Source organism: Crassostrea angulata, chromosome 6, assembly GCF_025612915.1.
Source record: "Crassostrea angulata isolate pt1a10 chromosome 6, ASM2561291v2, whole genome shotgun sequence".
NCBI classification, from domain to species: domain Eukaryota; kingdom Metazoa; phylum Mollusca; class Bivalvia; order Ostreida; family Ostreidae; genus Magallana; species Magallana angulata.
Window position 1 is genome coordinate 35690774 of NC_069116.1, and position 27568 is coordinate 35718341.

The following is a 27568-nucleotide window of genomic DNA, read 5'->3' on the forward strand; positions in this document are numbered from 1 at the left end:
AACCGATTAATCGTAATGAAACCTTTTATGATCGAGCGCTTAAAATGCTATAACAATCAATCGATTTTCGACTATAATCGATGATTGGAACATCACTAGCCATAACTCTGTCGAAAATTGCTCGATCGTACCCAATATTGAACTTGACTTAGATATTATCAGGATAAACCTGTATACCAAATTTCATTTCAATATGTTCATCCTCTGCGAAGAAAATGAATGGAAACTGTTGGATGACCGTCCAAATGACAGACCGACCGATTGACAGACAACAGCAAAGCAATATGCACTCCCTTCTTCGAAGGGGGGCATAAAAATGGTAACAATTGGCCCTCTAGTTTTCAAGAATAAGTTAAAAATGTAAAATTGTTATCGCACAATGACGGACAAAGACCAATTGCAATAGGTCACCTGAGTGACTCAGGTAACCTAAAAAAATCAGTCATTAATCTTTAAGGTTACCTTTTCGAACTGAGCCATGATGTTTTTTTCTGATTGCACTCTATATTCTTCTACAGCATCTCCTCCTGCATTTGTCTCTTCTGATTTTTCAGTCACTTCCTCTTTCGACTTCTCTTTTTTGGATATTTCATCTGCTAAACTTTCAAGTCCTGATGGTTCTGTGAATAGTTCATGAATGGTCTGCTCTTTGAAGAAGGCTGTAGTGAAATTGCCCCCTTCAATAGCCATATCCCCAAGCATTCTCTTTTGGTTTGCTTTCTTCAAGATGTTTTCTTCTACAGTACGTTCACTGATCAGTCTGAAAAAGAAAACATTCATTCTCCACAATTACAATAAAATAATCATTTTACTTATATTCCAAAGAGCTCACGAGTCAAACATACAGTTGTTAATTATCTCATACTGTACATCTCAAACAGTAATAGCTTATTTTCAGTTTTCACAAGTTTACATAAAACAATGAAAAAAAGTTGATTTAACGGAATTTTGATTTTAAACCCTTTTACATTAATCATATTTGTTAACTACACACATGCATATAACTAGACTTCAAAGAGATGGTGGCCATTTCAATGGGTCTACAGGCAGACATTTGCCGAAGGCTGAGCAAGAGAGAGCCAAGGGGAAAGAAATAGTAGTCCAAACTTCAAACAGATCTGTTTGGTGGAGGTGGACTCCAATATGGTAAATTTGAGCTAATCTTTCATGTAAGAAGTCAAGAAATATAAAGCATAACTCTTCCTCTGAAGTCAACAACAAAAGGCAGGCAAATCCCCTGTACATAACTCTTTTCCTAAAGTCAGCGACAAAAGGCGCCAAAACTCTTGAACACAACAGTTCCACTGAAGTTAGCAACAAAAGACACCAAATCTCCTGAACACATCTCTTTTCCTGAAGTCAGCGACAAAAGACACCAAATCTCTTGACCATAACTCTTCCCCTAAATCAGTGACAAAAGGCGCCAAATCTCTTGACAACTCTTCTCCTGAAGTCAGCACAAAAAGCGCCAAATCTCTTGACTACAACACTTCCCTTGGAGTTTGCGACAAAAGGTGCCAAATTTCCTGTACATAACTCTTTTCCTGAAGTCAGCGACAAAAGGCGCCAAATATCTTGAACATAACTCTTCCCCTAAAGTCAGCGACAAAAGGCACCAAATCTCCTGTACACATCTCTTTTCCTGAAGTCATTGACAAAAAGCACCAAATCACTTAACCACAACATTACCCCTGAAGTCATTGACAAAAGGCACCAAATCACTTGACCACAACATTACCCCTGAAGTCATTGACAAAAGGCGACAAATCTCATGACCACAACATTACCCCTGAAGTCGGTGACAAAAGACACCAAATCTCTTCACCACAACTTTTCCCCTAACTTGGTTGCAACTTCTCTCTCTCTCCTCTCTCTCTCTCTCTCTCATACAGTAATGTAATTCTGTAGTCACAGTATAGATAACATTAGTTGCTCATCCTTTTCTTTGGTGAATTAAACTGGATTTTTAAGCATTTATACATCACTACCAGGTGATGTTACAGACCAATAGTGTGTATATTGATAAAATATAAATAGATATTACACTATCTGTCACTGACTTTTTCAGAGAGTTTAAGGTAGCTCGCGGGTTAACTGCTTGTGAGAAAACCTACCCTGAAAATCTGTCTGTGTGATCAATAAGTTTTATTTCTTAAATTTATTTTGAGATTCCTTTGCATGGTTATAATGTTATTGTGATTCAAACACAGTGTCGCTGATAAAATCATGCAACGCCATTTCAATGAAATATATAGTAAAATGCATATCTTAGTCTAGCTGTAATAATGTAGCCCTCTCCGATTTTTTTTATATCTGATGTTTACTGGAGTGGGCTACAATTCTATAGGATCTCCTTAATGGTGCAAAATTAATTTTTTAATGCGGCTGACTTCAGTCTGTAAAGATCGATTTTATATTTGACTTCTTTTAGATAAAATGATTTTTTAATTCAGGTTGAACAAACTAACCGTATATAAATCAAAACCAGATAAAACACATCTGCATGTGTACCAGTCGTCTTTTCCAGCAGCCATGACAGTTCTCGCGTGATTTTAAGGGATTTACGCTTAGAGTTTTGATGGGCTTGAAAACGTGAATATCAGTGTAAATAATCGATCTTAATTACCTCGTTCTATCGCTAAAACATCATTTCAGGAAATGGTACATAATAGAAAATTCTTATTTACAGCATTAATTATGTTTAAAATAGGGGAATTCCTATATTCAGTTCAAGATCCGCTCCTAAATTCTCATTGGCTGTCCCAAAATAAAACCAGTCAAGGTCAGTAAACATGGCAGACAAATTCAACTTGCGATGTTGACATACATGAAAAATACCCGATATATGGACTATACCTGATATTTTTGGATTTAGTTATGCCATACACATCTACACTGTTTGAGTTTAGGTAAGAAATGTAGATGTTATTATATATGATTTGAGACGAAATTGTTGTGGGAGTGAATCACTCCCGCACTTGCACCATTACTGAGATCCTCTGGAGTTGTAGCCCACAGAAATAAAATTTAATATAGATTTTATGCAGTCAACTAAAATAATAAAAATATCAAAATGAACTGCGATTTCTTTTATTATCAAAAACCATTTTAATTTGGTTATTGACCATTCATTTAAAAATTGGTATCAATTATACTTCCTTTTTAAAAACAAATATATAAGACAAAATACATCTGTCGACTACTTTCAGATAAATAAAAATTATGTTTTTATCACAAAATTAATCAAATTAATCAAATTTCAATTCATTTGACTCACCTTATTCCTAAAAAGTTTTGAATGCTACTTAAAATTTTTAATAGAAATATCCTTGGAGTTAAAACATTGTAGATATTTTTTTTCTCTATTCAAATAGAATTAATAAGTATTAAAATATGGGTCCAAATGACCGGACCGAAAAGATCAGGGGTAGATAATAAGAAGGCGCCCATTCATATCGTTTACAGTTAAAAGTGAAAGTAGGCTAGTTGGTTTAAAGTTACTTTTTGTTGTAGATATAGTTCTGTGCAGGAAGTTTTTTGTTTCTAAAAGATCAAGCATTTTTACATAGTCAACATTCTTTTTCTTTTTTTTTTTTTTTTACTTTATTTTACAACGATTGATAAGCAAGTTCTACAACTTATATTAATATCTCTCGTTGGCACGGATGTTAGCGCGAGGGGGTCATTGGTGTGGGAAGAAGCCGGAGTACCCGGAGAGAACCCACGTGTCCAAGAGGGCAACCGCCATACCCTATCACATACAACCACTGTCGATCACGGGTATCGAACTCGGGTCGCAGCGGTGACAAGCGAGTGCGTTGTCCACTAGTCCACTACGCTACTTGGACACCTCAACATTCGATAAAGATTCAAAATAATCTGTTTTGCAGGCAGGTATATTTTATAAACAAACTGAGTATGTAGGCCTAACTATCGCAAGTGTGTGAAGTATATTCATCCGCTGAAACCAAGACATATTGTTTACAATAAATTATGAACATTGTCCAAGACATCAACTATTTTTTTATCTGCCAACTTGTTATATTGACGTACAGTTCTGTTCTAAATGGAAGCAAGTCTTCTTTTATTCCTCAAATACAAAAGAAAACTTTGCACTCATTTTCGCGGATTTATTAATAGCATGCGTTGTTCAGCTCCTTACACTTCCAGTGGACGTACGATCCCTAGATGGTTTTCGAGCTTTGCTTGACGCCATAAAAAATCGGGAGAGGGCTACATTATTGCAGCTAATCTTAGTCGAAAACCGCATTTCAAAACTATGCTCAAACCTTGTAAACGATCTAGACAAAATTAATTTTACTCAGCACAATAACAGAAGAGATAATTTTGAATCAATTCATAAAAAATAATCAATATGTGTTCTCGGCCAATTTTTCGCAAAAAAACTTCAAAAAATTTAAAAGATTTCACAACAAGTGAAAAGCTGTCAATGTGACAGCAAACCGGGTTTTCTTTTATGTGAACTTTATCCATAATCCATGTCAACCCATATCCAGTGAAATGGTGTACCCCTATATGCAATATTTTGCCAAAAAGTGACTAAGTTCAAAAGCTGGTAATTTTTTCATAAATTATCAGAAATCAAAATCCTAGCAATATGCACACCTCTGATATACCCTATGTACAATTGATCTGCAAAAGAACAACTTCCTATCTTGAAATTTGTAGGTGGAGTTATACATGCAATGAGGGTACCCTATATGCAATATTTTGCCAAAAGTGACTAAGTTCAAATGCTAGTATTTTTTTCATAAATTATCGGAAATCAAAATCCTAGCAATATGCACACCTCTGATATATGTACAATTGATCTGCAAAAGAACAACTTCCTATCTTGAAATCTGTAGGAGGAGTTATCCGTACAATGAGGGTACCCTATATGCAATATTTTGCCAAACAAGAGGCCCATGGGGCCACATCGCTCACCTGAGCAACAATGGGCGTTCAAAAGATATTGTGCCATATGGTCCCTCGGTAGAATAACAAAAATAAATATTGTCAAGTATTCGAATTTTACACTTATTTTTGCATACACGTAATCTTTGACATTGTACCTTCATGAAATACTATTTTTACCAGAATAAGAAAATCCTTCGCAAGATATAAAACTAAACATTTGGTAGGGGTATACTGGTAAGTTGTTAACTTCCTATTCCCTATATTTTTGTTCTACCCCCCCCCCCCCCCCCCCCCACACACACACACACTTTGTAAAGCGATCAAAATATATGAGAGCATATAGGTACATTTTTTTCATCAACTACATACTAGTTATTGTATTTTTAAAAAAATATAATAGTTATTGTATTTTATTTTTAAAATCCTACATGTATAGATGTGAAGAAGAAAATTGTACCTCAATGTGCTCAATTCCTCAAATTAAAAACATTCATAAATTTAATTTGTCTTCTCCATTGTAATTAAATGACTGTTATTTACCTTGCGTACAAACCAGGATAATTTTCCGCTGTGATATTTTCTTAGGAATAGCGATAGTTACTTTATCCCGCAACAGAAATGTGTCAGAACTATGGAAACTGTTTTAAATATGTCGTTTTTATTTACTCGTGTCTAAAAAATTATCAAAACTGATGTACCGTATATACTCGCCTATAAGTATGGTTCGCCTATAAGTCGGTTGCCTTTTTCCAGCTTTAATTTGAAGATTTTGCTGTTGACTCCCTTATAAGTCGGGTTACTTTTTCAGGACAATTGATGTACAAATACTCTCAATAAAATACCACATTTTATCATACATGTTTTGAGTTCTAAAAAAAATTGTCCTTTTTTCACCCCATAATTGCTTCTTGACTATTTCTATCATGGGTCTATGATGTTAATAACTTTTGATTTAAATGCCATTATTTCTTCTAACACTAATTACAAGTTGGTAATAGCTTCAAAACAGGTATTTAAATAGATTGAAAATTTGATGATAGTGATTAATTTCCTTACTGACTGATTAGGTTGGTAATTAGCCCCTTAAACTGGGGTGTTGGCTTGTGTTGTTTTAGATGACAGGACCCCTATATCTATTATCACCTTAGGTGTGAAAAACAGACTGCTTGAATTTTCTTTTTAAGTTCACTGCATTTATCTGTTTATTATTTAAAAAGAAATATAACTTACTTCTCTCTTGTAAAAATGTGTTTACTATGTCTCACCTATAAGTCGGACCCCCACTTTTCACTCAATTTTCTTCTCCCAAAAATCCGACTTATAGGCGAGTATATACGGTAGATTTCACATTATTTATTGTATGAAGAGGGGGCCCCAGAGAGTAGGTATACACAGAATATCATTCTTTTATTTTGTTTGTACAAGTATTTAACATACTTTAATTCATATAGAATTTCTAATGTTCAACCAAAATTTCAGCGTCAATCGTAGAATTATAAGCAAGATACAGAGCTCACAGTTCACCTAGGTTTGAGTCATATTTTGTTCACATGAGTTTATTACATTCAGCTTAAGATTTTTAACTTGGTATTTCCTATTCAGCATTTAAAATGAAAAAAAAAAGAATGGCCTAAGATTTTAAATTCTTTTATTCACTCAAGACAAGTTCACTGGTATTTGAGGCTCAAAATGAGTTTATACAAATGTACACAAACACAGTCAAAGATCACATGTACAGTAGGAGTAATAATGACGAAAGAAGGTTAAGTTTACAATACAATAAGTTGTTAAAGTTGGTTTCTGGAAGAACAGACTTTGAAAATTTTCTTAATAAATATTGACAATTGTTTTACTTTTTTAATGTTTTGTTTTTAAGATCTGTGTACAAACATAGAATTGTGAGCAAATCTCTGTATCTTGCTTATAATTCAAAGCTTAACACTCAAATACGGTTAGTAAATAGAATTCGTAAACAATTAAACACAAGAAACATGCACTATAACAAATAAAGAACACAATTTATTTTTTCGAAATGAATCATATATATACATGTATATACCTACATATTTCCATTAGCGATATCAAACTCTATTTAAACTGAATAAACTAGAGAAAATGCCGAACATCTCAACAAAACCTATTGCATTAATCTACCATTACGCAAAAGATAATGCCGAATTACCGATAGAATGAATTGTATTTCAGTACTCTTTTGATACATCAGATTTTGCTTAATTTGCGCAGGTAAACAGTTAACTGTTTGATTTACCGAAGTCTCTGTTTGATTTGATACGTAAAAATCACGAAATACAGACGATAGTTCCCAGGTTACAAAGCATAAATAATGAAAACGAAACGAAAATCAGAACAAGCTAACACCAACGTCATGTGTAAACTGTCAACGCATTAAAATATTTAGCCTCAATTTACTTCACAAAATCGGCACCAATATATTTTGCATGTTTTGCAAATTTCCCTTCATACGCGAACTGTTGCATAACAAGCAAATTCATCATAGTCAGATCGACCCTTTTTCGTAATAATGTCATGGCTGCTTTAAACAAAGAACCTCGTTTTAGAAGTATGAGTACGAGTCTTGGTAAAATGGGTATGCAAACCCGGGCCGTGGCAAAATAAAAGCCGGGCAGATCGGCAATCGTCAATTCCAAATACGCACTATTTTGCAGCAATATTTACAGCGAATACAAATATACTGGTTTATCAAATATCCTGAAATTTTAATGAGATTGGCAGATTAATAACTGCCAATCTTTTGTTTTGCCCAGGCCAAGACTTGCCAACCCATTTTACCGGATGCAGAACTCGAAGCTGAAACACGCCTTTCCTTTATTATTATTTTCGTAATAACTCAGATTTGAAACAGAATTAGCACTTAATTTTTGCAATTTATATTTTCCTTCCCATAAGGATAATTTATGCTCAACTACGTTGAATTGGAGTCCGTAGTTCGTGAGAAGAAGATTTTTAAAAATGCACCCCCCTTTTTCTACAGTTTCAAGGTTTTCTCCGCTTTGAATACAGATCGGACTTTTATTTCTGCAATTTAAATTCGCCCTTCCATAAGGATGCTTTGTGCCAAATTTGGTTGAAATTGGATAAGCGGTTTTAGAGAAGAAGTTCAAAATGTAAAAAGTTTACAGACGGACGGACGGACGGACAGACAGACGGACGACGGACAAAAGGTGATCAGAAAAGCTCACTTGAGCTTTCAGCTCAGGTGAGCTAAAAATGACTAAGTTCAAAAGCTAGTATTTTTTTCATAAATTATCAGAAATCAAAATCCTAGCAATATGCACACCTCTGATATAGGTACAATTGATCTGCAAAACAACAACATCCTATCTTGAAAACTGTAGGAGGAGTTATCCGTACAATGAGGGTACCCTATATGCAATATTTTGCCAAAAAATTACTAAGTTCAAAAGCTAGTATTTTTTTCATTAATTATCGGAAATCAAAATCCTAGCAATATGCACACCTCTGATATATGTACAATTGATCTGCAAAACAATTACTTCCTATCTTGAAAACTGTAGAAGGAGTTATCCGTACAATGAGGGTACCCTATATGCAATATTTTGCCAAAAAATGACTAAGTTCAAAAGCTGGTAATTTTTTCATAAATTATCAGAAATCAAAATCCTAGCAATATGCACACCTCTGATATATGTACAATTGATCTGCAAAACAACAACTTCCTATCTTGAAAACTGTAGGAGGAGTTATCCGTACAATGAGGGTACCCTTTTGGCAGCCGCCCGCCCGCCCGCCATTTTCACCATTTTAATAACCGGATTTTTCCTTCGGAAAACCCGGTTAAAAACCTTTATTTTCATCACGACGTTAGCCTGACAGTCATCACTTTCTTAAGTCTGAGAACCAAAAAATGAAAATGCGCTGGTTGACAAGACCAGTTGATTAACACATATTAGAACATGCAAATCTAATTACCATTATTATGAATGTTTTCGAATGCATAAATGCAATAAACATAAGGTTTTGAAGAGAAGAAACATGGCTTCTTTTCTTTTCATAAACCTTAATGAGTTAATCATTCAATACCAAAAAAAATTACCATACGACTATTGACATATTAATAAGTTTGTAATCTTATATTTTAACTTGCTAAAGCTTAAATAATTTTAATAGTTAGATCGGTATTTGAAAATACAGAATTTATGATTGTAAAACGAGCAAAGTTAATGCATACGGTCCAATTTATTTACAATGTACCTGACTAAACATGATTTTAGATGAAAGGGTTCCAACGCACACTCATACCTTATAGAACTAAATGCAATGTATGTCACGTATTTAAAATTTTTAGCACTTGATAATTTTAAATGTTTGTATAAACTGCAATTTAGTTTTTTGAAATATTTCATTTTATGTTTCTAAAGATCGTTTGTTACAGTACCGATCAGACCCAACCTAACAGAAAGTAAACCCCAACTAAACCCTGGGTTTACTTTCTGGGTTTACTAGAGTGGACCCAGAGTAAACCCAAAGTAAACCCAGAGTGGACACAGAGAGTAAACCCAGTCAGACGTATACCCCTGAAAGCAGACGCTGTGTATTTGGAATATACAAAGGGTAGGAATTACAGGCAGTAGGATGGTAAGATAAAATACTAGTCAGCTTCACACTTCAGTGCATACAGTTGACCTCAAAAGCAATTTCAAAGTAAACCCAGACTAAACCCAGAGTGGACCCAAATTTTCAAAAAGTAAACCCAGGGTTTAGTTGGGGTTTACTCTGGTGTTAGTTTGGGTCTGATCGGTACTGTATTTTTAAAAGAAATGTGCGAGTTTGCCATGACATTCAAATCTTTACGCCGAATCCTATTGCGACGTCAGCAAACCCACGAGCTACGTTAAGTATGAGAGATTTGGCAATATCTGTCACTGACTTTTCCAGAGAGTTTAAGTATGAGAGATTTGGCAGTATTTGTCCCTGACTTTTCAAAAGAGTTTGGGTGTAGGAAATTTGGTGCAATTGTACTGTAGCTCAACCCAAATTTTCTGTGAAGATACAGTTCTGCAGAACCTGAGCAATTATTTTCTTCTATCTTTGTGATGTTGATTGAATATATCTTCTGAATACAATTTGATGCACTAAATATAATTTTGATGCAATATTCTACTTCTGTTTAAATCATACCTGTAGATATGAACATCCCTAGTTTGTCCAATTCTGTGACACCTATCTTGGGCCTGGGCATCCATTGTAGGATTCCAGTCACTGTCGTAAAATATAACAGTATCTGCACCTGTCAAGTTTACTCCAATACCTCCAGATCGGGTTGACAAAATGAAAGCAAATATACGCTTGTCTGCATTAAAGCGTTCCATAAGAAACTGGAATAAAACAAAAGTGGCAAATAGTAATAAACATGTTTATTTGCAGAAATGTAAGTGTAAGTGCATCTACATCTGTATTTGAATTAATTTCATTACCTGTCTTTGCTCAACCTTTGTGGTTCCATCAAGTCGTAGATACCTGTGACCATGGTAATTCAAAAAGGCTTCAAGAATGTTCAACATTTTGGTCATCTGAGTGAATATCAGCACTCTATGGCTTCCCGACTTAAGTTGTCTTAACAGAATATCCATCACTTGCAACTTTCCTGAAATTACAAGACCTTAAATTTATTGTTTAGAATTTCGTACACATATTTCAATTAGGTCTCCAAAGACTTGGCGTAAAGATTTGTGTATAGTGCACATTTTCTCCAGCCAAAATTTAATCAAATTTGGGGAATGTGTAAAATATAAAGAATATTAAAAATTGAACCCATTTTCCAAAAGTTTCTGGATACCACAGGAGTATGACTGCCAAAACTGTGTAATGTAAATTTTATTGGTATACACTAACATATCATATCTAAACAAGAGGCCCATGGGCCACATCGCTCACCTGAACAACAGTTCCTCAGTGATTTATTTTGAAAATGGTCTTTATGGGTCCAGAGGACCCCTCTTAAGGTATCTCACTCCTCACGTTTTGATTTCATTGTGCATATGATCATTATATTTTAAATGAATATGAATGTATTAATTTAATCATAACAGAAAGATTATAATTTCATAATTACACAACATTCATAAAGAAAAAATCCATCTGAATTTGAGAAACAAACAAGTTTTCGGGCAGAACTATTTATTCATGTGGAAGGTTTTTATTTTTTTTTATTTTTTAGATGAAAATGAGAGAAACAAGCAATTTTATGAATTTTCAATATACTTCTCTTTATACTATACTTTATTCATTATATACATTTTTATGAATTTTCAATATATCTTTCTTTATACTATACTTTATTCATTATATACATTTTTAACATTTGATAGGTTTGTAACATATTCTATAGCTTCTGTTTGACATGTATTAAATTAAATCTTGAAAGATTGATAGATATTAAGCATAAAATAATGCAAGTATTAAGAAAATGTCTGAATTTTTTAAGCCAAATCTTGTGAGAATTTTACCTTTACAGCCATATATCTAAAATTTGACATCACCGACCCCCATATTTCATTATGTCAAAATGATACTGAATACATATCTAGTATTCAAATTTTTTTAAATTTCAAATCAAATTGTAACTGTTGTAGAAATTGTCTATTTTAAGTGCAAAAAGGTCTTAAAAATTTAATGCAGCTTTGTACACTTTTTTTTTTCGTAATCCCTATATTCACTGTGACCTTTGTGCATAATAAAAAACAATATTTGAAGAAATAAGTTTGCTTATAATCAAAAATACTGACAACAAATCTTAATCAGGCTGAAATTGCATTTTAGGTGCAAAAAGGTCAAATTAATTTGACCATAATTCAGAGGGGTGAACACTGACCCACCATTATCTTTTTATTTTTTAAGTATGTTTTGTCTACTGATTTCAATTATATACTTCTCATGAAATTATTGATACAAAAACATTGAGGAGTGGGATATCTTAGTCATAACTATGAGTCACAAGCAGAAAACAAAGTGTCCATATTGTATTCCACAAGGAAAGTGAATATCAAACAAGCTACATTTATTTAAACTCGATTTCTTAATGGCTATACTAAGAGACAGGCTAATTAAGGTGGCTCTATACACCACCTTTTGATGACGCAGTACGCAAAAAAGTAAATCTGAAAGAATGCAATTCCGGTACTAGCTGATTTATAAACTAAGGCGAATTATCTGGGGACCGCTCTTTTGAAAATATGTTAAATGAATAGATTAAATTTAATTGGAAAATTCATTACTGAACAAGTTATGTGGTATGTGACATCTTCACGTTGTGTTGTATTATTTATCGAAATAAACAATAAAATCAAGCATAGTTTTTAAAACAGTAGTTTTTTTCCCATCACCAACATCTAACAGCGTAGAACTACAAATCTGGAGGTCATGAGTTTGAATCCCGTTGAAGACAATAAGTTTTGGTTGAATACTGTGAAAGAAAATTCTTAACCGGTGAAAGTATTTCAATTATAATATACTTTAATTCACATTAATATCGACAGATGTTCCTTACCACCTTAAGGGGATGGGAGGGTGGCTTTGAATTTCTCTCAGGTTGGGATACATAAATCCTATTAGTTAATTTTCCCCTTTATTTACTTAACTTAGTTTTGCATTAAAAAGAATGTATTCACTATAATGAAATATGTATGCATTTATTATTCCAACATGGTATTTAGGAAATTTTCTTCAACTCAGAAATGAAAAGTCCCCAATGTGTTTGGGCCTTGGGACTTAGGAACGATAACTCTTTCCTGAGGAACTTTCACACCAAATGAAATTAAAAATATATTTTGTGTTTATTTGCAATTTTCATTCAATTTTTTTTGGTCACATTTATTAAAATACATTTTCCCATCAAGCAGCTTTTTCAGATGATTTGTCAACAGAGTAAGAAAATATGAAAAATAATGTTTTGGGGAAATACTAAAACAAATTGTAATAATAACATTTTTGAATGTGAAGAAGTGTTATATTTTTTTTAGCTGTCCGAAGGAAATATCCATCATCTGACAAAAAAATTTCTCTCAATTTGTTAATAGTTAATTTTTTAAAAATTATTTAAAAAAAACATGAAAAAACATTTAAAAATTCTTTTAAAATACCTATAGTATCCCTATCATCATTCTGATATTTGATAAGTATGTTTTGTGGTCTTCTATTGAAAATTGGAATAAATTGTGGGTGTATAGAGCCACCTTAAGTGCCATCTCTGGGACCCTTATGAGTTTTCTCTGTTTCTTTATCGCGTCCATCATTTATTTCACTTCTGAATCAGCATTCCTTTTAGCATAAATCTACTTGTTATTAATTTCAGATTAACTGCCACTTGTCTACTTTATCGTACACTCTTGTTAATCTATCCTGGTTCGTGAAGAATTTTTTCTGTTTTATTATTAATACAACCTTACAGGCTTGCGGTAATGCTAAATGTAATGGTAATGCATTGTAATGTATTACATGTTTTCAAAGTTATGCTAGTAATGTGTAATGCCACAAAATGAGCATTATGAGTAATGGTAATGTAATGCATTACTTTCCAAAATCTAGTGTAATGCTGGCATTACATGGCATAACTTTGCATTACTATGCTTATTTATGCATGTTCAGTTTAAAATATGCAATAAATAAATGATAAGCTGAAATTGTATTTAACTAAAATTATTTTAATGAAGAAAGAAATAATTCTTGAGATAAAAATGTTTGAGTTGTATTATAATTTTTTTTTAAAAAATAAAGTTCATTTTTAAATTCTTAATATATTTTATGGTGCGACTGTAGGGGCGAGCGCAGCATGTGATCAAACAATGAATTATGATAAATCAATAAAAACAAGAGGCCAATGGGGCCACATCCCTCACCTGCTCACCTGAGCAACAATAGCTTTATATGGGTGTTCAAAGGATATTGTGCCATATGGCCCCTCGGTAGAGAAACAAAAAAAGAATACCATAAAGTAAACTGTATCCAAATTTTACACTTATTTTCCTATACTTAATCTTTGACATTGTACCCTTATGAAATACCATTTTTACCAAAAACAAGATCCTATGCAAGATTTATAACTAAATTTTTGGTAGGGGTACACTGTTAACTTCCAACTCCCTTTATTTTCATTCTGTCCTCTCTTTATAAAACAATCAAATTATATATTAGAATATGCATATAGGTACATATTCATCTTCAACTACATTATACTAGATAGTTATTGTATTTCATTGAAAAAGTTTCTATATGTGAAAAAAGAAAATTGTACCTCAAGGCGCTCAAATTAAAAGCATTCAAAAAATTTAATTGGTCTTCCGCATTATAAATGAATGTTGTTTACCAGGCATGAATTCGTTTGACATTTTATAAGCTTTCTCACTTGATCGATGAATACACTTGAATGAAAAATGTTGTCAAGTGATCAGTTAAAGAGCTATTATAATCAATGCATAGGCGTCGGATTTTGGGGGAGGGGGGCCCTCACCCCCCTGAAAGTTAGACATAACCGTACTCAATATCTTTTTTTTTTTTTGCTTGTCAAGATTTCTGATAGGGTCAAAATTTCAGCGCCAATCATAGAATATAATAAGCAAGATACAGAACTCACAATTCTGCTTGGTTTGAGTTAATTTTTTGTTCACAAGAGTTTATTAAATTCAACTTAAGATTTTTAAACTTGGTATTTCCTATTCAGAATGAACAAAAGCATGGCCTCAGTTCTGTGAGTAAAGCACTGTATCTTGCTTGTAATTCGAAACTTGACACAGCTGAATGTGTTTCGTAAAGAGAAAACTGTAAACAATTAAAACAGAAAAAACATGCACTTAAACAAAGAAAGAGCACAATTTATTTTTCATAATATATATATATACCTATATCTTTCTAGCAGCGAAAACAATCTCCATTTAGAATAAAACATCTTCGCTAGCCAAGGGTTTTCGGTCTACTCTGCTCCCCATAAACCCTTGGCGGATTTCATAACGAAAACTCGGTGACAAGCTCCGTTTTATGATTGGCTGCAGCTGCAAGTAGCTGATCCAATCGCAGTGATTGTAAATATAAACTTTAAAAGAAAACACATGTGTGATCTTTGGTAAAACATTCGGTGCTTATAACAAGTTGAGGCACAAGTTCTCGAGTACAGTGCCTCCCCAACGATGGTCTAACCAGATCGCTTTAAAAACCTACATATTTTACTGGGATTATACATAGTTCTGCAAACTTGTCAATGCTCGCGTGATAGCATGGGAAGTAAACATGGCGAATGTAGAAGTTGCCTATCCCGTTAGTATATTAGTTTCTGCTTTTGGTTATTGCTTTTAAAGGTTCAATGAGCTCAGTTTTATTTACTTTCTTTGGTTTGCATTATTCACGACAATGATACCTGGTAGCTTTCATATAAATCGGCGACTTTTTCACTCCCGGTACAGATCCTTACAAAACACTATGAATAAAACATTTCTTGCTTTCCCTAGGTTATAACTTAATTCATATTTAATAGCATCGTTAATTATGTACCGATGTTCGGTAGTCAACATGTTTTCAAATTGTATTAATGCCGTAGTGTATATATAACCCGTTGTTTAATTCGATTAAAATGTAAATATGCAAGGGGCGCAACTCAAGTTGCTCGCTAGATAGCGCCACCACATCACCGAGTTTTCGTAATGAAATCCGCAAAGGGTTTATGGGGAGCAAATAAAAATGCAGAGCATCTTAACAAAACACGTTGCATTAATCAACCATTACGTAGAGATCGTACCGAATTACCAATAGAATGTATACTATTTATAATATAATGTTGTTAGAGCATCAGATTTTGCTCTTTTTGCGCAGGTTAACAATTAACTGTCTGATTTACCGAAATTTATATTTGATTCGATACGTAAAAATTCCAAAATAAAGGCGATAGTTCCCCTCAAGTTAAAAAGCAAACTTAACAAAAATGAAACGAAATTCAAAACAACCTAAAACCACTTTCACAAGTGAAAATGTCAACGCATTAAAATATTTAACCTCAATTTACTTTACGAAATCGGCACAAATATATTTAGCATGTTTCAGGTATCCCTTCGTACGTAAACTGTTGCACAAGAAGCAAATTCATCTTTGTCAGTTTGACCCGTTTGTCATGCGTCACAACATTCAAACATGGCTGCTTTAAACTGATTGACCACGATTATCTCTTTATTTTTATTTTCGCAAGTTACTCAAATTTGAAAAAAAATTATCCGATAATTCGTTTTCGATATCCAATAACAAACCACTCTATATATTCCTATGTAAAACTTGGTCCCCCTCTTGTGGTCCCTTTCTACCCCCGGGGACCATGATTTGAACAAACTTGAATCTACACTACCTGAGGATGCTTCCACTTGAATTTGAGCTTTTCTGGCCTAATAGTTTTTGAGAAGAAGATTTTTAAAGATTTTCTATATATATATTCCTATGTAAAACTTGATCCCCCTCTTGTGGCCTCACCCTACCCCCAGGCATTATGATTTCAACTAACTTGAATCTACACTACTTGGGGATGCTTCCACTTTAATTTGAGCTTTTCTGGCCTAATAGCTTTTGAGAAGAAGATTTTTAAAGATTTTTTCTATATATTCCTATGTAAAACTTGATCCCCCAATTGTGGCCCCACCCTACCCCCGGGGACCATGATTTGAACAAACTTGAATCTACACTATCTGAGGATGCTCCCATTTCAATTTGAGCTTTCCTGGCCTGATAGTTTTTGAGAAGATTTTTAAAGATTTTCTCTACATATTCCTATGTAAAACATGATCCCCCTCTTGTGGCCCCTTCCTACCCCCGGGGACCATGATTTGAACAAACTTGAATCTACACTACCTGAGGATGTTTCCACTTGAATTTGAGCTTTTCTGGCCTAATAGTTTTTGAGAAGAAGATTTTTAAAGATTTTCTCTATATATTCCTATGTAAAACTTGATCCCCCAATTGTGGCCCCACCCTACCCCCGGGGACCATGATTTGAACAAACTTGAATCTACACTATCTGAGGATGCTCCCATTTCAATTTGAGCTTTCCTGGCCTGATAGTTTTTGAGAAGATTTTTAAAGATTTTCTCTATATATTCCTATGTAAAACATGATCCCCCTCTTGTGGCCCCTTCCTACCCCCGGGGACCATGATTTGAACAAACTTGAATCTACACTACCTGAGGATGTTTCCACTTGAATTTGAGCTTTTCTGGCCTAATAGTTTTTGAGAAGAAGATTTTTAAAGATTTTCTCTATATATTCCTATGTAAAACTTGATCCCCCAATTGTGGCCCCTCCCTAGCCCCGGGGACCATGATTTGAACAAACTTGAATCTACACTACCTCAGGATGCCTCCACACAACTTTAAGCTTTTCAGGCCGAATAGTTTTTGAGAAGAAGATTTTTGAAAAATACCAACAAATTTTCAATAATTCTCAATTATCTGGTTCTTGAGAAGAAGATGAAAATGTGAAAAGTTTACAACAACGACGACGACAACAACGACATACAACGGACAAATTGTGATCAGAAAAGCTCACTTGAGCCTTTGGCTCAGGTGAGCTAAAAACCATAGAGATTCCCACCTTAATCAAAAGATATTATTCCTCCTTCAAATATCTTTAAATTATTGATGTTTGATGATCTTATCTCTATTTAATCTTTATCATTAAGTCTCCCAAATGAAATTTGGAGACTTACTGTAAACGTATTATATTTGCGGGTACGATATTTGGCGGAAATTAGTTTTTGAACAAGTTAACGTAGATTTGAATTAGCGATATTTCTGAACATGACTACTCTTTACATATATGCATGGCATTTAGCGATGTACTTGATTTAGCAAAAGTAGCATTCCGCCAAAAGCGCTCAATAGAATACACATCCAAATGTATTACGTTTACAGTAATGTTTTTGTACGGTTCTTATTACTTGTAATAATTATTGTATTATTATTCTTCTTCATTCCCGCTCTGAACTTGTTTCTCGGAGATGGTTGAACAGAATTTTACAAAATTCTAGGATACAATAGGCGTGCATATCTAATTTGATTTTTCTCATTTGGGGTTAGACAACCATTTTTCTTTGGGGGGGGGGGGGGGGGGGGGGGGGGGGGGGGGTTGGATCATAATCATATATTGACTGTTACTGGCAATACATAGGGTTTATTAGATCTGACCCTGGGGTCAACCCCACCCCCCAGGAATTGGAAATTACCATATATCTCATAAACTATTAAAATCATGACCCCTTATCCATATATATTCTTGTTCCTTATATCAAGGGGCATCAAATGTTATGTAGGTCATCGGCCCTGTGGGTGGTCCTGACCCCCCTCGAACAGCACGTCCCTTAATATCCTCAAAACGGTTGAGATCCCCACCCTTAAACCATATATATTCTTGTTCCTTGTGTCAAGGGGCAACAAACGGTATGTAGGTCATGGGCCCCGGGGGTGGTGTTGATCCCCCTTGAACAGGAAGTGCACAAATATCTCGAAAATGATTGAGATCCCCACCCCTTAAACCATATATATACTTGATCATCAAACGTTATGTAGGTAATGGGCCTCAGGGTTAAATTTAATTTTTCAAAACCGTAATGCACTATAAAACAGTCCTTATCATATCCCAAGATATGATGTGTCTATCCATTAAATCATACGAGGAGTTCTAGGATCTATGTTTTTTTGGAGTGATAAACATCAATTTTCTGCTACTATTTAACTCCCTGGATGAAATTTAAATTTTTAAAACCTTATTGCACATCTATAGGACAGCCCCAATTAAATCCCAAGAGATGACGTAGCTACTCACTCCAAAAGTTGTAAGAGGAGTTCTGGGAACCATACTTTTTTTGGCAAATAAACATCACTTTTTGTTGCCCACTGATCCCCTTAATAAAAAACAAGAAGCCAACTGGCCTTAACGGTCACCTGAGTAGCATATATCCCTTACACAAACTTGTCATGGAGTCTCATATATGCATCTAATTAATTAGGTTTCATACTGGAGTAGAAAAATTATAAATTTGTAATGACGACCACATTTAATTCAAAAAGAACTGTGAAACCTATAATTTTGGTGAAAAACTAAAAGATCTGGTCTACAAAATCATGAATTCAGTTTTCCTTTCAGGTGTGTGGGAGTAAAGAAGATAATTTTTTAACATTATATGCATTAACATCTATACATCCATTTTGCCCCTGCCCCAGAGTCAAAACACATTCTCCAGGGGACATGAAAATTAATATTTCAGTTGAGGACTTCCTGGTAAACATAATTATTAATCAGTTTTTTTTATACAGATGTGTGGGAATAGAGAAGAAGATTTTTAAACATTATATGCATTAACACTATATTGCCATATTGGCCCCACCCTAGAGCTGAACACCTAACAAAGGGGTCATGAATTTCAAAATTTTGGTAGAGGGCCTCATGGACATCATAATCATGCATTTAGTTTTTAACAAATATATATGGGAGTAGAGAAGAAGATTTTCTAAGATTTAATACAATTTTACTATTTGGCCATATTGGCCCCACCCTAGAGCCTGAACCCCTTACCCAGGGGCCATAAATTTCACAATTTAGGTAGAGGGCTTCATGGACACCATAATCATGCATTTAGTTTTTAACAAATATATATGGTAGTAGAGAAGAAGATTTTCTAAGATTTAATACATTTTTACTATTTGGCCATATTAGCCCCACCCTAGAGCCTGAAACCCTGACCCAGGGGCCATAAATTTCACAATTTAGGTAGAGGGCTTCATGGACATCATAATCATGCATTTAGTTTTTAAAAAATATATATGGTAGTAGAGACGAAGATTTTCTAAGATTTAATACATTTTTACTATTTGGCCATATTGGCCCCACCCTAGAGCCTGAACCCCTGACCCAGGGGCCATAAATTTCACAACTTAGGTAGAGGGCTTCATGGACATCATAATCATGCATTTATTTTTTTAAAAATATATATGGTAGTAGAGAAGAAGATTTTCTAAGATTTAATACATTTTAACTATATGGTCATATTGGCCCCACCCTAGAGCCTGAACCCCTGACCCAGGGGTCATGAATTTCACAATTTAGGTAGAGGGCTTCATGGACATCATAATCATGCATTTATTTTTTTAAAAATATATATGGTAGTAGAGAAGAAGATTTTCTAAGATTTAATACATTTTAACTATATGGTCATATTGGCCCCACCCTAGAGCCTGAACCCCCGACCCAGGGGTCATGAATTTCACAATTTAGGTAGAGGGCTTCATGGACATCATAATCATGCATTTAGTTTTTAAAAAATATATATGGTAGTAGAGAAGAAGATTTTCTAAGATATGGCCATATTGGCCCCACCCTAGAGCCAGAACCCCTGACCCAGGGGCCATAAATTTCACAATTTTGGTAGAGGGCCTCATGGACATCATAACCATGCAACCAGTTTTTTCCTCACATGCGTGGGAGTAGAGAAGAAGATTTTTGAAAATTTGGCTTTTTTTTGCATATTTGGCCCCGCCCGTGGCACCCCAGGGGTGGTAGAGCCATAAATTTCACAGTTTAGATTCTTCTTACCATAGAGATGCTTCACACCAAAAATGGTAATGATTGGCCTGGTAGTTTTCAAGAAGAAGTTAAAAATGTAAAATTGTTAACGCACGACGCACAACGCCCGACAACGGACGAAGACCAATTGCAATAGGTCACCCTAGTGACTCAGGTGACCTAAAAATAATTTCTGGAACCGGATCGCACTTCATTGTGACACCCTCAATCACATTCTAAAAAAAATTTGGCTACTGCCAAAAAAAAATGACGTTTTTGAAACCAGTTTTTGTTTGTTAAAAAACATCATTTTTCAGTCACTAAATGACCCCCAGGACAAAATTGAAAATTCTAAAACCTTATTGTGCATCTATAGGATACCCTAAAACATATTCCAAGAGATGATTTGTCTACTGTTGAAAATGTCGGAGGAGTTTGAGGAAGAAGGTTATTTGGGAAAAAAACATCCTTTTTTAACAATTATTTGACCCCCAGGACTACCAGAGAATTTTTGAAACCTTTTTACAAATTAACATGACACCCCAAATCAAACTCCAAGAGTTCAGTTTGCTGGTTTATAAGATGTAAGAGCAGTTTGAGAAAGTAAAACATGACAGGCGGACGGACGGACAGAACAGGGTAACAACAATATACCTGTACTTTCTTTAGAAAGTGCGGGTATTATAATTAGACAAATATACACCTCTCCCAGCCATAACACTTGCCTTTCATGTAGGTGGCATGAAATAATTTTAAAGGTGACAGCATAATGTTTTTTTCCTCAAAATGCAGTCAGTTTTTATTCTAAAAGTAGACCTTTTTTAAACATTCTCCATACAATAACACTAAATGACCCTGCTTTTGGCCAGAATCCTGGGGGTGGTAGAGCAATGAATTTCACAATTTATTTTTTTCTTACCATAAAGATGCTTCACACCTTCAAATGTGAAAAAGTTAACGCACGACGACGGACAGATGAAGACCAATTGCAATAGGTCACCTGAGTGACTCAGGTGACCTATAAACACAAGTCATTCAAACTGTGAAATGATTTATTTAAGAATTATTCAGAATCTTTTTGACTTAAAATGTTATTTATTGATAACGATACATTTAAAATGCTGGTTTACAGTGCATCAACATTTATGAAATACACAAAATGAAATGCCCATTTAAAGATACAGGTGCATTTCTGTACACAAAATTACAATACATACCACAGTCATACTGAATCAATCGTAGCTCAGGGAACTGGACAGTCATTTTTGATGAGATTAAATGAAGGGAGTCTGTTTGTGACGAAATGTGTTGTCTCAGACAGAACTCTGTTCTCCTTTGCTCACTGAGGTAGGATGGAGAAGGATGTGAAGCATGAAGCTGTATCTGTGGTGAAACTATTGATGGTGTCACAAACACAAACCTGTAATCAAATACATGAACAACTTAAAATAAGTAGAAACTAGCTTTCATAGGTTTTGGATTTTAGGTTGATACTTTTTACCTGGCTACAACCTACTTCAAATTTTTTTCAAAAAAATTTGATACTGAATTTTAAAAAATATTCATGCAAACCATAAAACAAAAGATGTTTGTAAAACACTTACGCCCCCCTCCCTTGGAAACATCCACAAAGAAAACAAACGTAAACAAGGGGTATAACTCTGTCGAAAATTGATCTATCATACCCAATATCAAACTATATATAATATCGAACTTGACCTAGATATTATCATCATAAGCCTGTATACCAAATTTCATTTCAATATCTTAATCCTCTGCAAAGAAAATGAGTGGAACTGCAAATAACTGTAATTTTTCAACGTCCAAGGGCCATAACTCTGTCGAAAATTGCTCGATCGTATCCAATATCGAACTTGACCTAGATTTTATAATGATAAACCTGTATACCAAATTTCATTTCAATATGTTCATCCTCTGCGAAGAAAATGAACGCAAACTGTTGGTGGACCGACCGACAGACAGCAGCAAAGCAACGAGTTCATATGGGTGTTCAAAGGATATTGTACCAAATTATTCAGTTTTTTGCCCACATGTGTGGGAGTAGAGATAAACATTTTTTAAGATTTAATAAATTTTTAAAAATATGACCATATTGGCCCCACCCTAGAGCCTGAACCCCTAACAAAGGGGTCAAGAATTTTACAATTTTGGTAGAGGGCTTCATGGACATTATAACCAGCATTTAGTTTTTAACAAATATGGAATTACAGAAGAAGATTTTCTAAGATTTAGTACATTTTTACTATATGGCCATTTTTAACAAATATATATGGGAGTAGAGAAGAAGATTTTCTAAGATTTAATACATTTTAACTATATGGCCATATTGGCCCCACCCTAGAGCCTGAACCTATGACCCAGGGGTCATGAATTTCACAATTTTGGTAGGGGGCCTCATGGACATCATAATCATGCATTTAGTTTTTAACAAATATAAATGGGAGTAGAGAAGAAGATTTTCTAAGATTTAATACATTTTTACTATATGGCCTCTGGGCCCACCCTAGAGCCTGAACCCCTGAACCAGAGGCCATGAATTTCACAATTTTGGTATGACTTCATGGACATTATAACCATGCATTCAGTTTTTTCCTCACGTGTGGAAGTAGAGAAGAAGATTTTTGAAAATTTGGCTTTTTTTTTGCATATTTGGCCCTGCCCATGGCACCCCAGGGGTGGCAGAGCCATGAATTTCACAATTTAGATTCTTCTTCCCATACAAAAAAAAGTTACACTTAGTCATAACTTTTCTGTAACTAAAGTGTAACTTTTATGTACCTAAGATTTAGGCACATAAAAGTTATAACTTTTTTGTACCTAGATTGGACTTAAACTTTTTGCCCTATAACTAAAATGTACCTACATGGAACTTAGAAATTTCTTAGTATAACTAAAATGTACCTACATTGAACTTAGAAACTTTTCAGTATAACTGAAATGTACCTACATTGAACTTAGAAAATGTTCAGTATAACTGAAATGTACCTACATTGAACTTAGAAACTTTTCAGTATAACTAAAATGTACCTACATTGAACTTAGTCAATTTGTGAATGTGTTTGGACTTTGTCATTTTTACACTAAAAATTTAAGTGTATCTTATCCAAGAGGTTCAAGTCTAAAGTAGACTTTTATCACAATAAATCTAAAAACTAATATAAAATATCGTTATAACTTTGTTTTTTATAAAAATCACGATAAGTGGGGGGGGGGGGGGGGGGGTAGATGTAGGTTGATCACACACTGGGTAGTAAAATCACTAAGATTTGTTTGAAAACAATGACATAACCATTATAACGGGAATCCAGTCCATCAATTGCAACACAAACACCTGTCCAAAATTTTATTGTTTTTATAAGGCAGAAACAGGAAATCACTTTCCGCCTGAACGCACACACATCCCAGGTTAACAGTAAAGGGTGTCTAAAGAGGTGTCCGTGCTGTGATGACACTGATGTTTGTTTAAGATAAAAAGTTGATGTGTGTGTTTTGACCAGCAGACATTTTTTATTTTGCTCCTGCAAGCATTATCTTGAACATCATTAGACATATTACGATTTCGTTTAAACACTGTTAAATACTAAGGGGTAGCATCAACTTTATATTATCACTGAAAAATTTTCCTACTTTTCATGGCCTACCCCATGAAGAAAGTAATAGAGTAGATTTCTAGAAATTGATTCAGAATTTTCCCACGACATCGAATGCATGCGAAGAAAGGGGGGGGGGGGCTGGGGAGGGGTGGTAGCATTGTTTGTTATTATGAGATGGGTTCATCATATTTATTCACATGTTTCATTAATAGACATGCTGTTAACAAAGAACAGTACTGCTATTTCCATCTGTATGTTTTCCCAGTACTAGCCTATCTCTCATCGTAATTTATAACAGCACATAGCTATAAGGACTGTGTTATAAACTTTGGGAAACATGTTTTATTTAAAATAGGTGTTATAGTTTTTGGTTTTACATATTCATCAATTGTTAAAATGCATTGGTATTTAAATTGATTTAGTTTTTAAAATTCCCTCAAATTATTCAAAATGGCGGCTCTTGAGACCGGAAATGCCCAGTTTTGATGATCGGTTAATAAACTAACAGGTTGTAAGGAAAGAAAATATTACTAAAATTTGTTTCAATTAAATGCAGAATTCTTTAGATAATATTAAGTAAATAATATTGTTTTTTAACTAAAATAAATTTTAAAGATTTATCCCGGTATTAATCGTGGCTGTATCGTGATTGGCCAAAATTTCAAACTTTGACTTTCGTGAATTCTGATTGGACAATTGCCATTCCGCCATCAAATTTTGAAATGGGCAAAGAAGACAGGAGTTGTTGTGAAGATTTTCCTGATTTTTTCAAGAAATATTCAGAATCACAGCGTGTTGTATGTAGTAATGAAACTGCAAGCAGTGGTTTCATAAAGATAGACATGCTTAAGACCTGGATGATATGGCTTTAGTTGTGGATGACCATTTCCATTCAGGGTAAGTCTGATGTACAAACAAGTCATTTTAAATAATTCATTTGTGTTTGCTTATCTCAATTTCTATATTATTGCTTTGCACTAAGAAATGAATTACATTTGGAATATTTCTAGAATTCTAGTAAGAAGTGCATGATTTTATCATCTGTATCAAAGTCTATGCAGCCATGTATATCTAGTGATGTACATTCTATATGTAATCAAATTATGGCCGACTCTTTTAAAAAGAGTATCATTGTATTGCAGAAAAAATTCCAACCAAGTCCAGCTAGCAGACTGTACACCAGATTGAAGATACATCATTAATACAAGATGAAAAAAGTAAGTGTGTGTGTTTATCAAGTAAAGATATACAGATTTTAAATTTTTATCCATATATTATGTATATCTTTTAGTAAATGAATTATTGTAAATCTGAGAATATAATGGCAACTGCTGTATCAATGTTGACTTTTTTTTAGAGGGGGGGGGGGGGGTACTAGGTCAACAGAGAATTGAAAAGTTTTACTGATATTTAATAATAATTTATGCTACATATATTGAAAATTGTCAAACAGTATCATGTTTTAAATATTATTGCCTTCTTTTAGATTAATGGAGGACGAGGATAATACTATGAAAGAGATCAGATGCAAGAGCAACCGTTCCCATAGAAATACATGCAGCCATGTAAACAGAAACCAGTTTTCACCTGCCAGGTGCTGGTCACACATATATTCAACTTGGTATGCTATATAATTTTCTGTTTTAAGTATAAGGTAGTTGTCAAGGATTTTAACAGTTACAATGAAAGTACATGTAGTAAGAAATTGCCATAATGAAACATGCTTTTTTATACATTTTAGGAAGTTCAACAGATTCAAGAAACAGATCCAGTTGTTTGCTGATAAATTACTGCAGGTCAAAACCGTCATTGGTATCATCTAGAACCAGGACTGTTTTAAAAATCATACTAGTATGTTTGGAACAAAATCATGCTAGTATATGTTAGGAATTAAACTAAAACATGCTTTTCAAACTTTCTATTCAAATTTAGCAAGAACATTAGACACACATGTAATCCCAAATGCTTTTATGTTAGATTATTGCTTTATTTAAAAAACTTGCATATAGGGTCTGTAATGATTTGAGATAATTATGTAAACAATAAAATGCTTTTTTGGTGACATATGCGGGATATGAATGTAGCGACATTGCAGAAAAAATACATTACCCGCATTAGCGAGTTATGTAAATTTTTTCTGCAATCATTGCTCCCTTCATTACCTGCATGAATCGTCAAAGAAAGTTATATTGTTTATATTTACATCTTTCTTTTAACAAATTAATAAATTGTTTTTTTATTATTTTTAATGTGCATCAGTACGTTAGCTAAAAGAAACAGCCAAATTGTCTTCAATGGGAATGTGAGTCTGCATTGATATCCTGATTATTTTAATGATTTTTCTAAGGTCATTGTAGGTTTCGACCAATCGTTAAACAAGGCGTTAACTATAAGTTTCCATAAGAAATGGAGGAAAGCATACTCATTAGATGTAAATATAATTTAGTAAACATATTGATTAACAAAAACATTGACTTGTGTTCTTCTGCTCACATGAACAGATATGATTTTAAATTCCCATTCAAGAGCAAAAACAATTTGATGAAAAGTTCATGTCAACATTAGGGACTTTTTTTTCATCAGTATAACACCTGTACATGTACCTGGGGGTTTTTTTTATCTGAAGTTTATGATACAGATAGATATTTTTTGCCTACATCTGTAATTTTTCTGTGTAACTTTTCTGTACCTAAATGATAACTTTTTTGTACCTACATCTATAACTTTTCTGTACCTAAACAATAACTTTTCTGTAACTTTATGTATAACTTTTCTGTACCTACATCTATAACTTTTCTGTACCTAAATGATAACTTTTCTGTAACTATATGTATAACTTTTCTGTACCTACATCTATAACTTTTCTGTACCTAAATGATAATTTTTCTGTAACTATATGTATAACTTTTCTGTAACTATATGTATAACTTTTCTGTACCTACGTCTATAACTTTTCTGTAACTATATGTATAACTTTTCTGTAACTATACGTATAACTTTTCTGTACCTAAATGATAACTTTTCTGTAACTATATGTATAACTTTTCTGTACCTACATCTATAACTTTTCTGTACCTAAATGATAACTTTTCTATACCTATATGTATAACTTTTTTGTACCTAAATGATAACTTTTCTGTAACTTTAATTTGTAACTTTTTTGTACCTAAATGATAACTTTATTATAACTTTTTGATAATTTTTTTATACCTATTTATTTTTATGAAAAAAATAAATTGTCAATAGTTACACTCTAGTTATGACTTTTTTGTACTTAAGCAAAAAGTTACAATATAGGTATAACTTTTTGATGCTAATTTGGAACCATAATTGATCAGATGGTTCCAAATTGTGCTAACTTAGTTATGACTTTTTTGTAACTTTTTTAAGGGCTCATAGGTATAACTTTTTAGTGCTTTTTTTTGGTATGGGTTACCATAGAGATGCTT

At 33.8% G+C, this 27568-nt stretch overlaps 1 protein-coding gene and 1 long non-coding RNA gene across 7 annotated transcripts in view; one reads left to right on the top strand and one right to left on the bottom strand.

Moving 5' to 3' along the window:
• Window positions 1-27568, bottom strand: part of LOC128187903 (helicase domino-like) — a 200057-nt gene that overhangs the window by 63339 nt on the left and 109150 nt on the right. For all 5 annotated transcript variants that reach the window (XM_052858581.1, XM_052858583.1, XM_052858582.1 and 2 more), the window contains 4 exons: window positions 21723-21925; window positions 10398-10567; window positions 10102-10298; window positions 463-760 (listed from right to left, as the gene is read on the bottom strand). In XM_052858581.1, the coding sequence (XP_052714541.1) occupies window positions 463-760; window positions 10102-10298; window positions 10398-10567; window positions 21723-21925 (868 nt within the window). The remainder of the gene's footprint in view (window positions 1-462; window positions 761-10101; window positions 10299-10397; window positions 10568-21722; window positions 21926-27568) is intronic.
• On the top strand, window positions 24519-25918 carry LOC128187914 (uncharacterized). Of its 2 annotated transcripts, none has more exons than XR_008244103.1 (4): window positions 24519-25016; window positions 25262-25336; window positions 25606-25740; window positions 25861-25918. It is a non-coding gene; the product is annotated as an uncharacterized LOC128187914 (long non-coding RNA). The 2 variants fall into 2 exon arrangements; XR_008244104.1 differs by having other exon boundaries at window positions 25606-25713; window positions 25861-25916.